At 36.9% G+C, this 13,506-nt stretch overlaps 1 protein-coding gene across 2 annotated transcripts in view; it reads left to right on the top strand.

Annotated features, from left to right (window-relative positions):
- TRAM1 (translocation associated membrane protein 1) overlaps window positions 1-11,456 on the top strand; it is a 33,788-nt gene extending 22,332 nt beyond the window's left edge. For both annotated transcript variants that reach the window (NM_001040476.3, XM_005215508.5), the window contains 3 exon segments: window positions 734-877; window positions 1,789-1,949; window positions 9,894-11,456. In NM_001040476.3, coding sequence (NP_001035566.2) covers window positions 734-877; window positions 1,789-1,949; window positions 9,894-9,967 — 379 coding nt within the window. In that variant the 3' untranslated portion in view covers window positions 9,968-11,456.
- Window positions 11,457-13,506: the final 2,050 nt, after the last annotated feature.

The raw sequence follows: 13,506 nt of genomic DNA, 5'->3' as shown, positions 1-13,506 counted from the left end.
TATGTTGCTTTATAAGCTACTTTAAATAAAATGACACTTTTTAACAATTGAAGTTGGTATTTTGTTCTCTAAAATAGTCTTTCTTAGCTTGAGAGATAGTCTATTGGAACTCAGTTTTGAAGGTTGATGAGGGTTTACTCAGACATATGAGAACTCAAAGTTCTCATACAACTTTTCCTATCTTGTTTAGTGCACATTGTTCTTTTGGAGAAGGAATAATGAGGAAAAGTGAACTTTCAGAAGAAATTGAAATAGTAGATTATAGAGCCTTAAAGATACAAAAATATTTTCATGGGAAAATTAAACTTGGACAGCATTGAAGTAATATGTATTGTAAAGAGTCTTGGGGGGAGAAAAAGTGAAACGAGGACTCTCATGAGAATTGAATACATGGCCTTTGTTTTTATTCAGCCTTTTCCAAAATTGTTCTATATACCAGGAGTTCTGAGAATCACTAATAGTTGTCATACACATACACAGAAAATCAGCTAAATGAAAAAAAACAAAATATTTCTTTAACTGAACTTCTAGAACCTGAAATATGCTCATATGTTATACAATCTCCAAGAATGTGATATAATATGAAGCATTTCCCTAGCATTTTATTTCAGAATCCTTTTTGCAGAACTTAAGAAATGCTGTTTTAATATGCATTTACTTAACAGGAATCTGTTTTCTACTAGAATCTTATCTTTGCAATTTTGTGAATCTGACTTTGACTTTTTTTTCACAGATTTTCTCTGTGGGCAGTTCTGTTTGTTTTGGGAAGACTTCTGACTTTAATTCTCTCGGTACTCACTGTTGGCTTTGGCCTAGCAAGAGCAGAGAACCAGAAGCTGGATTTCAGTACTGGAAACTTCAATGTGTTAGCTGTTAGGTAGGGTTGATTTAACACTTTTCTCACCTTGCCCTGCAATGTAGTATGTATTATCAATTTAAAATATGAATTGTCTAAAATCTAAAGGTATAATTATGAGAGGTAGGGGAAAATACTCATTTGATTTGATTTCATACCTATTGCAATTTCATGTATAAATTAAAGTGTCAATACTAAAGCATTTAGATACAAATAAACTTACAAAATAGAGACTCACAGACTTAGAAAAGGAACTTATGGTTACCAGGGGGAGGGGATAATTAGGGAGTTGGGGATGGACATGTGCACTCTGCTGTATTTTAAATGGATAACCAACAAGGGCCTACTGTATAGCACAGGGAACTCTGCTCAATGTTCTGTGCCAGCCTGGATTGGGAGAAGGATTTGAGGGAGAATGGATGCCTGTATATGCATGACTGGGTCCCTTTTCTGTTCACCTGAAACTACCACATGTTAATTGGCTATACCCCAATAAAAAATAAAAAGTTTAAAGTTTGGGAAAAAAATTACTACAGCATTTATTTAATTTCTGGGGTTAATTATTGTGCTCAATCACTTTAGTCATGTCCAACTCTTTTGACCCTGTAGACTGTAGCCAGCCAGGCTCCTCTGTCCATGGCATTCTCCAGGCAAGAATACTAGAGTGAGTTGCCATGCCCTCCTCCAAGGGATCTTCCCAACCCAGGGATCGAACCTGAGCCTCTTGCATCTCCTTCATTGGCAGGTGGATTCTTTACCACTAAGCCACCTGGGGTTAATTATTAGTGGGGTAATTATTCATTAATATAATCGTTGTCAATATAGTGGGAATTTAGCACTAAGTTAATACTGTCAAAGCAAGAGATACTACTTTATTCAATGGCATTGCTTGGGTACACATTAATTTTCTGTTTATTTCTTTGTATTCTCAGAATTGCTGTTCTGGCATCCATTTGCATTACCCAAGCATTCATGATGTGGAAGTTCATTAATTTTCAGCTTCGAAGGTGGAGAGAACATTCTGCTTTTCAGGCACCAGCTGTGAAGAAGAAGCCACCAGTGACTAAAGGCAGGTCTTCTAGAAAAGGAACAGGTTTGTACTCAGTAAACAGTGAAAACCTGAAGTTGAAAACACTTTTTTTTTTTTTTTCATGTTTTGGGGTCTTATTTATAATCTTACTAAGATTTAAAATCTTAAAAAGAAGAGTTAATTCTGCTGCTAAGTCACTTCAGTCATGTCCGACTCTGTGCGACCCCATAGACGGCAGCCCACCATGCTCCCCCGTCCCTGGGATTCTCCAGACAAGAACATGGAGTGGGTTGTCATTTCCTTCTCCAATGCATGAAAGTGAAAAGTGAAAGTGAAGTCGCTCAGTCATGTCCGACTCCCAGCGACCCCATGGACTGCAGCCCACCAGGCTCCTCCATCCATGGGATTTTCCAGGCAAGAGTACTGGAGTGGGGTGCCATTGCCTTCTCTGAGAGTTAATTCTACTTACTAGCAAAATTAGAAAGAAAATCATTTGCCCCATCTTACAGTTTGGTGGTTCCCTCAAATCAGTTATTCCCCTCAAAAGCCATCCACTAAAGTTCTCTCTCGCAAGTTCTGCAGACTTGGTGACTTTGAGCCCCTCTAGACCAGTGTGTACATGGGCAGTTTTAATGAGTGAGTATCCTGAAGAGTGATAGTACTTGCGGACATCTTACTCATATTTAAAAAACAAGACCTTTCAGCTCCTTTCATCTGCCCTTTAGTCCCAAGAGGAACAGCTCTTTTATAATTCCTGATTGTTTGGCCCTTAATCTTTGACTTTGCATCTCACCTCTTTTCTCCTTCTGGCTTTTGATTGAAAATGCATTGACAGTGGAATAATTTTTCAACTTGTAGTATTATAGTTGGAACTATAAGACAAGACATGGTTTTAAAATCTTTGTCATACACAGTGGTGGTTTGCTCCTTTTGTGTCTTTATATCTGATAGTTTATGTCCTCCAGTCTTGTCCTTATTCAGGTTTGTATCAGCAACTCTTAACCCTTTGTATGTCATATGAATTTTAGTGCATCTTGGTCAGTTTCCACACACACACAAATATCTTCACTGGGGTATTGGGTTGATATTACATTGACTCCATAGATCACCTGAGGGAGAATTGAGTATTTCAACCCATGAGCATGTGTGTGTGAACATCCAGTCTTTCCCCTTTAAGTATGGTATTACCTGTCCATGTGTGTGTGCGCGCACACACTTCAGTCATATCCGACTCTTTGTGACCCTACAGACCGTAGCCCACCAGACTCCTTTGTCCATGGGAATCTCCAAGCAAGAATACTAGAGTGGGTTGCCATGCCCTCCTCTGGGGGATCTTCGCAACCCAGGGATCGAACCCATGCCTCTTACGTCACCTGCATTGGCAGATGGATTCTTTGCCACTAGTACTAACTGGGAAGTCCCGAACATGCTGTATAGCTCCCACTTATATAGAGTATCTCTGATTTCTCTCAGTAATGTTTTTTAATAACTGCTTTATTGGAATATAATTCATACACGAGAAGTTGACCTTTTAAAGTGTACATTTCAGTAGTATATTCACAAAATTGTGCATACCACTGCCTAATTCCAAAAGATTTGTATCACCCAGAAAAAACCTCATGCCCACTAGCAGTCATTTTCCATTCCCTCCTTTCCTCTGCCCCTAGCAACCTCTTACCTGTTCTCTGTCTATAGATTAGCCTTTTCTGGACATTTTTTTTTTTTTCACATAGCATGTGTTTATTTTTTTTTCTTTTTAATAACTTTATTGAGATTAAATTCACATACCATATAATTCACTGATTTAAAGTATACAGTTCAGTGGCTTTTAGTAAATTCACAGAATTGTGCATGTATCACCACTATAAATTTTAGAACGTTATTGGTGGTGGTGGTGGTCTAGTTACTAAGTCATGTCCAACTCTTGTGACCACATGGAAAGTAGCCCACCGGGCTCCTCTGTCCATGGGATTTCTCAGGCAAGAATACTGGAGTGGGTTGCCGTTTTCTTCTCCAGGGGATCTTCCTGACCTAGGGACTGAACCATGGTCTCCTGCATTGCAAGCAGATTCTTCACCGACCCAAAAAACTTTGAACTTTTAGTTTCCACTTCTCAGTACTCTTAAGTCTTCCAGCTCTCAGATCAGATCATATCAGTCGCTCAGTCGTGTCCAACTCTTTGCAACCCCATGAATCGCAGCACGCCAGGCCTCCCTGTCCATCACCAACTCCCAGAGTTCACTCAAACTCACGTCCATCGAGTCAGTGATGCCATCCAGCCATCTCATCCTCTGTCGTCCCCTTCTCTTGCCCCCAATCCCTCCCAGCTCAGAGTCTTTTCCAATGAGTCAACTCTTCGCAGGAGGTGGCCAAAGTACTGGAGTTTCAGCTTTAGCATCATTCCTTCCAAAGAAATCCCAGGGCTGATCTCTTTCAGAATGGACTGATTGGATCTCCTTGCAGTCCAAGGGACTCTCAAGGGTCTTCTCCAACACCACAGTTCAAAAGCATCAATTCTTCGGCGCTCAGCCTTCTTCAAAGTCCAACTCTCACATCCATACATGACCACAGGAAAAACCATAGCCTTGTCTAGACGAACCTTTGTTGTCAAAGTAATGTCTCTGCTTTTGAATATGCTATCTAGGTTGGTTATAACTTTCCTTCCAAGGAGTAAGCGTCTTTTAATTTCATGGCTGAAGTCACCATCTGTAGTGATTTTGGAGCCCAGAAAAATAAAGTCTGACACTGTTTCCACTGTTTCCCCATCTATTTCCCATGAAGTGATGGGACCGGATGCCATGATCTTCGTTTTCTGAATGTTGAGCTTTAAGCCAACTTTTTCACTCTCCACTTTCACCTTCATCAAGAGGCTTTTTAGTTCCTCTTCACTTTCTGCCATAAGGGTGGTGTCATCTGCATATCTGAGGTTATTGATACTTCTCCCGGCAATCTTGATTCCAGCTTGTGTTTCTTCCAGTCCAGCGTTTCTCATGATGTACTCTGCATAGAAGTTAAATAAACAGGGTGACAATATACAGCCTTGACAAACTCCTTTTCCTATTTGGAACCAGTCTGTTGTTCCATGTCCAGTTCTAACTGTTGCTTCCTGACCTGCATACAAATTTCTCAAGAGGCAGATCAGGTGGTCTGGTATTCCCATCTCTTTCTAGACAACCACTGATTTTCTATTTTCTGTCTCTACAAAGTTGCCTATTATGTATACTTTATAAAATTGGAATTATGGAACATGTGATCCTTTGTGACTGACTTCTTTCATTTAGCAAATGTTTTCAAGATTCATTCATGTTGTAGCATGTCCCAGTACTTTATTCTTTTTTATGGCTGAATAATATTCCATTGTATGGATATACCAGTTTTACTTATGAGTTGATGAGCACTTTTAAACTATTATGTATGATACTGCTATGCACACTCATGTACAAGCTTTTGTAGCACGTGTTTAAAATTTATATATATCATACATGCGTGTGTCAATACTTCATTCCTTTCCATGGCCAAATAATAAACGAGTGTATGAAGATACACTGTTATGTTTATCTGTAAATTGATGAATATTTGGATTGTTTCCATGTTGGGGCTACTATGACTGATGCTGTTAATATTCATGGACATATTTTTGTTTGAACACCCAGTTTTTGCTGTTTGGGATACATACCTAGGAGTGGAATTGCTGGGTCATATCATAACTGTATATTTAACGATTGGGAGAACTGCTAAACTGTTTTCTGAAGTACAACGTTGTATTAATACATTCATCATTTCACATGTTGATATCCAGTTGTCTCTGCACCATTTGTGAAAAAACTAGTTTTCATTTAATTGTCTTGATACTCTTGTTAAAAATCAGTTAATCATAAAAGTAGTAATTTATTTCTGGCTCTGTTCTGTTCTCTTCATCTGGATGCCTGTTATGCCCTTGTCTTGATTACCGTAGCTTTGTAGTAAGTTTTGAAATCATGAAATGTGAGTCTGCCAGTTTTGTTTTTTTCATGTTTTGGGTATTCTGGGTGCCTTGGATTTTCATACAAATTTTAGGATCAGTTTATTGTTTTCCTGCAAAAAAGTCAGCTGGGCTTCATTTGGAGTATCTTGGGTCTGTAGATTGCCTTGGGGAGTGTGAACATAGATGTCTTTATGTCTTTTGGGGTCTTTAATTTTTTCAATTAAATTTTGTAGGTATCAGTGTATAAGTTTTGCACTTCTTCATTAAATTTATTCCTAAGTATTTTATTCTTTTTGATGCTGTTGTGAATAGAATTATCTTCTTAATTCCATTTTTGGATTTTTCATTGGCAGTGTACAGAAATGCAGTGGAATTTTTGCATATTGATCTTGTATCCTACAACATTGCTGTACTTATTGGGGTTTTTTTTATTTTATTTCATTATTTAGTTGCATTTTTGTGGATTTCTTTGCATTTTCAATATACAAGCTCATGTCACCTGCAAAGAGATAGTTTTACTTTTCCCTCTTCAGTCTGGATGCCTTTTATTCCATTTTCTTGCCAAATTACCCTGGCTAGAACCTCCAGAACAATTTTGAATAAGCGAAAACAGACATCCTCACCTTATTCCTGATCTTAGTAGGAAAACATCCAGTCTTTCAACTTTAAATATAATGTTACCTGTGAGTTTTGCCTAAATGGTCTTCAACGTATAGAGAAAGTTCCGTTTTTCCTTAGTTTGTAATTTTTATCGTAAAAGGATGTTTGGTTTTATCACTTGCTTTTTCTTCAACTGTTGAGATCGTCAAATGGTTTGTATCCTTTATTATCATGCATGTGTGCTCAGTCACTTCAAGTGTGTCTGACTTCCTGTGACTCCATGGACTGTAGCCCACCAGGTTCCTCTGTCCATGGGATTATCTTGGCAAGAATGTTGGAGTCGGTTGCCATTTCCTCTTCTAGATTATTATCATGGATTATTTTTTTAATGTTAAGCAAACAGAGCAATCCTGGGATAAAGCTCACTGACTGTTAATGTACATACATAATCCTTTGAATGTCACTTGATTTGACTTGCTAGTATTTTGTTGAGTATTTTTATATCTATATTCATAAAAAATATAGATATATATTTTTGGTAATGTATTTCCTGGCATAAACCCAAGTTGATGATAATATCTCTTTTGCTGGATGGTTTTTTCAATATTTTGTTAGGATTTTTGCAGCTGCGTTCATGTAAAAGATTAGGCTAAAATTAGCCCTTTTGTCAGGTTTTGATATGAGTTTTGCTGACTTTATAAAAGATATTGGGCAGGTTTGTCCTTCATGTAATGCCAGCATTTCTTATTTAAATGTTTGGAAGGATTCACCAGTGAAGCTATCCAAACTAGACTTTTCTTTATAGGAAGGTACAGATTTACATTCTTTAATAGATAATAGGATTATTCAAATTTTTTATTTCTTATCATTTCTCTTTTGGTAAATTGTATTTTTCAAGGATTTATCCATTTCATCTAAATTTGTGAAATGTATTGATGTAAAATTATTCATAGTATCTACTTATTAATGCCTGTGAAACAGCAGTGATTCCCATTTTCCACTTCCTGTGTAAGTAGTCTATGCCTTTCTCTTTTTCACTTCCATCAGCCAAGAACCAACACTTGTCTTCTTTTGCTCATTGTCTCAGTTCTGTCATTGATTTCTGTTCTTATTTCCCTTTCTTTGGGTTTAATTTGCTGTTTTGTTATTTGTGGCTTTGTTAAAAGGAATCATTTATTTTTACCCCTTCTCATGAATTACTTGCAATTTAGGGCAGACTTCCCTTTCAGCAACGCTTTACCCTTATTTCACAGGTTTTGATACATCTTTTTCATTATCATTCAGTTTCAAATATTTTATGATTCCAATTGTGATTTCTTCTTTGACTCGTGGATTATTTTTAAGTACGTTGTGTAGTTTACAAATATTTGGGCGTTTTCTAGTTTTTACTAGTGATTTCTAACTTAATTCCTCTGTGGTTAAAAAAACATACTCTGAATGATTTCAATTCTTTGAAGGTCCAATTTGTTGGGACCTTCATTATGTCTCGTCAAGTGTTCAGTTTTGATGAATGTTCCCTTTGGACTTCTCAAGGATGTGTACGGTGTGTTTGTTGAGTATGTTGTTCTATAGGCAGGCATCAGGTCCATTTGTGTGGTCCAGTCTTCTGTGTCTTTACTGACTTGGTGGAAGGAGTTCTGCTTGTTCAGTCAGTTATTACAAAAGGTATTGACCCACTTCTCTTTGTAGTTTGTACGTTTTTGCTTTACATATTGTGAGGGTATATTACAGGTGCATCAAAGTTTAGGGTTGTTATAAATCCCTGTGGAACGTGTCCTCTGTTATTGTCACATGGCCATCTTCATCTCTAGTTAGTCTGAATTCACTCTAGCTCACCAACTTTCTTGTAATAAAATGTTATATTATATCATGGTGTACCTTTTCTACCTGAAACCTTTTCTTGTCCCTAAATATAAATTGTGTCTCTTGTAAGCAGTGTGTAATTTGATTTTAGTTTTTTCACCCAGTCTGACAAAATTGTTCTCTTTTTTGACGGTTAAACTGTGATGTGCCTAAGTTTGATTTTCTTTGTGTATATCCTGCTCTGCATTGTACCTAGCTTCTTGAATCTTGACTTGGTTTCTTTCACTGTTTGGGGGAAATTCTTCACCATTATTTCTTCAGATATTGCTTCTGCCCCATTCTATTTCTCCTGTCCTTTGGGAATTCCAGTACATGTGTTTAAACCCCTTTACCCTGTCCTTTTATATCTTTTCATGCTTTTCTGTTTTTTCCATCCTTTGTTTTCTGAGTTTCAATATGAGCATTTTTTTCTAGTTCACTAATCTCTTCTGTTGTGTCTAATCTATTAAATTTTTATTAAATTTATATTTTTAGTTGTGGTATTTTCCAGTCCTAGGATTAAATGATCTTTGAGTCCTTGGATGAAACTACTTGTCTCTGCATTTATTTTTATTAGTCATTGTTCTATTAATGTCCCTGTCTGACAGCTCCACATCTGGCTCATCTGAGGATCTATTTCTGATATTTTTTTTCTCTTAGTTGTCAGTCATTTGGTCTTGTTTTCTGACATACCTGGTAATTTTTAATTGAATACTGAATGTTTTGTGTAAAAGAATGTAGATACTACGGCTGCATCAATAGAAACTCTGGATTAAATATGAGTGAATCATTCTATGTCACTGAAGCCGATCTGTTTCCAATCTGCCCTCATTCCTAGGACACCAACTATTTCTAAGGACTTTTTCTCTGACAGGCACTGAATACTTATTTTTATCTCCCTGTCACTGTGAGACATCCCAGTTCTCTTGTAGCTTTTTGTCCACAGAGGTACTCTCTGCTGGGTTTCTGAGCCTTGGTTGCTGTGTGTGCACATTTGTGTATATGTGTGTGCTATGTGCTTATTTAGTAGCTGGCAGATCCCTTGGGGGAGAAATATACTTAGCTGACTTGTTTTTTTTCCCCAGTGCCTTCAAATAGCCATTTTTATGTTCTCCTTTTATGGGTATTTTAAGAGGGAGGATTGGTCTGACATCAGTTATTTCCACCCTAGCTTGAAGAAAGCCATTATAACACTCTTAAACGTAAGAGTTATCCAAAATGCCACTTTTTAAATATGTTGTAAAGAAACATATCCCCAAGAACCTCCCTTGTCTGCTGTCCAGTGTAAAAAATATTCCTGTTTTTCTATGAAAGTGTTGGCTTTGCAGACTTTTTTTTTGAACTATTTTTTTAGATATAATTGACATATTATAATTCCTTTTAATTTCCTGCTTTCAGTTCATTGTGTTTAACTTGTTAGCAGGTTTTATGATTGGTTAAATACTCGAATGGATTAAGCACTAGTAAGTTTCACCTAAGGGCATAAGAGCATATATTGGGTTTTAAATTTTCTTTTCTGAAGGTACCTTTATGTATAAAAGATATTGTCATTTACACTTATTTATAAAAGAAAGTAATCCTGATTATTTTTCTCTTTTCAGAAAATGGTGTCAATGGAACAGTAACTTCAAATGGAGCAGACTCTCCCCGTAATAGAAAAGAGAAATCTTCATAATGAATTATAATCTAATTGATTAATGTCCCCAAAGAAATCTGCTTTTTACTATATCTTTCAGCACTAGAGATTGTTTTCTGTTCCTGAAAATACATTTTCTGCTCTTTGATTCTTGCTACTATTGTATTATTTCATGCATTTTTTAAAAGGGCATTTGAGGGGAGGATGATTCCTATGAGTGAAAAAAATGTTTTAGCTTAGTCTAAGCTACCTGCCTTCAAAATAGTGTAGGGACCACCATCATATTATATTTTATTTTATTTTGTTTTTTATCTTTAAGCATTTTTCTAATGATTTGAAGAGATAACTATTTACAAAAATTATACATATCAGTGATAACAATTTCTTGCTCTCACCAATTTTTTATATTAAGCAAGATGGCCTGTTCCAGCAGGGTCATATTTTTTAAGTTATCTTTCAGGGCAAAATGGAAATAATATAAAGTTGGATGTCAAATTTTAATATGTTTTCAGTGTTCTCTAATTTTTAGGAATTTTTGTAGCCTTTACACTTGGGAAAAAAGATTTGTAAATTCACCAAAATACTTGTGTGCTTTATTTTATAGTGATTGGTAATGTTACATCCCCATTTTTTTTAAGGAAAAAACATACTCTTGGTTACGATGTGTGGAGATATATTGCCATGTATATTGAATCAAAATATCTTAACATAAAAGTACTTGTGAAGTAATATCTTTCTTGTGCATTTTCAACACTTGTAAACTGGAAATCAGAAATTAAATGTTTCCTATAGAGAAGAAAATTTGACCATAGCCCTTTTTGATATGTTTATTAAATAATGATTCTTAATGGGGCTTGTCATAAGTTTGATATGCACAGGATCTTAGAAAAATACTGTTTAACCTGAAAACCCTTTTAAAAAATAATGCCTACTTGATTTATATACATGAAAAGGATGTCAATATTTGGAAAATATTTAATGCACTAACCTCAAATTGAAAATTCAGGTGGATAAATAGTCTTATAAAAGACAGTGCTTTATGTTATAACTGTAGCTTTGGTTCCATCCTTATTTGAGAAACCATTTATCTGTATAAAACATATTTTTGGATAAATATATATATATATATATTTGTATCTCTACAGAAAGGCTCTAAAAAACATTTGAGTAAAATATTTGGTTCCCTTTTCTATAATTATCCTTTCAAATCTTTATAGCTGTCCTTGGGTTTTTGTCATCTTTACAATGTTCACATCTGGCTCCCCACTTCTCACTTCTGTCACCAGCTAATGTTTGCGCCATTTTTAGTATAAAAGTTGCAGACCTGGTCGCTCTGCAGTTTAATGAGTTGCCATGCTGCTAGAAAGTGCTTTCTGTTTCCAGCTGTTTACCTACTTCCTGGAAAAAGTAGTAGCTCTCTGTAGCATCATGGAGTTTCCGTGGAACCAAATCTCTGCCATTGAAAACCGGCCTTATATTGAACTATACGTTAAGAAATCAATCAGAATAAAAATTTTTACTTTCACAAGCTGCATCTTGAACGTTTTCTTTGTTAGCAAATTTTACACTATTTTTAGTGTCTGATCTCACTAAAAGGTACACATTTATTTTTATAAGTGAATTTTTTTTAACGTGTGTTTTTGGCTGCACTGGGTCTTTGCTGCTGTGTGTAGACTTAGTGTAGTTGCAACAAAAGGGGACTGCTCTCTGGCAGGCTCTCAGGCCGTGCTTCTCCTGTTGGGAGCACGGGCTCTAGGGCACCAGCTTCAGTAATCGCAGCTCACCAACGTAGCTGCCTGAGGCATGTGGTATCTTCCCTGTCTCCTGCATTATTGCAGGTGGATTCTTAACCACTGGACCACCAGGGAAGTCCTGTACACGTTTAAAGAGTATACTTTTGATAAACATTTAGAATAGCCTTTCCTCCAAATTAACACGTGTTCTACCAAGAAGCATGATTAGTTTCATGTATTATTTATGAGAGCATGTCTAAGAAAAAAAATAACCAAATTCAGGGACTGTTGGGCTAAACAAACTTAAAGGTGTGTCTTTTTTTACTGCCAGACTGGCCGTCCTTTACATGCATACGTGCTTCCTGACACACCTAGAGTGACAGCAGTGGGGACCCAACATGCAGTGGCTCCACACTCAGTCGAGCAAACTTCTATGAAATTACACCACTTGCTACAGGTGCTGCAAAGTCATACAGCATATGCTGAGGGTTTTGATGGGAAGCCATTGGCGTTACAAAACACATATATGCACCAGTGTACTTGTACAGGCTAAGCCCTAGATCCCCTCCAAGCAAAGTTTCCCACAGAGGCTGCGTGTCACCCAGCCTCTGTCACACTCTGAAGCCTGGGGGAAGCATCACGGAGTGAACTTGAACTAGTTGTTTTGCCACTTTGGGGGTGTCTCTCCCTCTGTAAGATGCCTTCTTGCCTGCATTTTAGGATATGGCTGTGAGTGGCCCAGGTGGACTCTTCTGGAAAAAATGGATTAACATTCTTCCAAAATTAGTTGTGCATAGTCTTGAAGTTCAGAACTAATCCTGGAGCAATGCTTGTGTAAGTGAGGAAATGGGAGAGAAACCTGTCACATACATGTTGGCAATAGCTAATGACACACGTTATGTCCAAGGTGTTGCCAGATGTTTTCACAGAAAACTAGTTCTGTGGCCTGTCTACAATCAATAAAAATCGGTTAATATTGATCACCTGTTTGCATTTTGTAAAGAGTAGCCTTCAAAGAAACTCTGGAGGAAATTCTAGGTTAGTGCTTGAACAGATGTTTTTCCCCTGAAGAGATGTTAGGTGTGATACTTGATTCAGTTAACAAAGCATCATCTACTGTAAAACTTCAACAGAAAAGATAATGCAGAGTAGAAATTAGCTAGTGTTGAAAGAATTAAAGACTTAGTTAAAGAATTAACTAAGGGCCTGAAGAGAGTAAAGGGAGTTGGACTGAGTACGTGTTTTAGAAGCCCTGGGTATACAGCTCAACCCACTAGAATGGAAGACAAGACAAATCTACAGCATAGGGAACTATATTCAATATCCTGTAATAAACCATAATGGCGGTTATTTGAAGTAGAATATGAGGACTTCCTTGGAGGTCCAGTGGCTAAGACTGCTTCCAATGCAGGGGGTACAAGTTCAATCCTGTCTGGGAACTAAGATCCCACATACCATGTGGTGTGGCCAAAAAATTTTTTAATTGAACAAGAATGTACATAGGTATAAATTAGTCACTTGGCTGTACACCACAGAAACTAACACAACATTGTAAATCAACTGTACTTCAGTAATAGGGCTTTGTCCATCTGATTACTGAACACTGTGTAAAGCCATTAGCCATTCACATTAGGCAGCACCCACCTATGGCTTAGCTCTATCCTATGAAGACAGCAGAGAGCCAAGCCTTTAAAAAGAGAAACTAGTCTTGTGCTTACCTAAGCATGATTTGCTTAACAAAAAGCTGCACAAGGTACCTGTGTGTCACACATCACCCAGCTTTATCCAAAATTCAAGAAAAGGCTAAGCCAATTTGCCTAGCTTAACTATTTTTGTGAAAACATT

This window comes from Bos taurus, chromosome 14, assembly GCF_002263795.3.
Source record: "Bos taurus isolate L1 Dominette 01449 registration number 42190680 breed Hereford chromosome 14, ARS-UCD2.0, whole genome shotgun sequence".
NCBI classification, from domain to species: domain Eukaryota; kingdom Metazoa; phylum Chordata; class Mammalia; order Artiodactyla; family Bovidae; genus Bos; species Bos taurus.
Note: the sequence above shows the minus strand (reverse complement) of the source record. Positions and strands in the feature narration are given on the sequence as shown.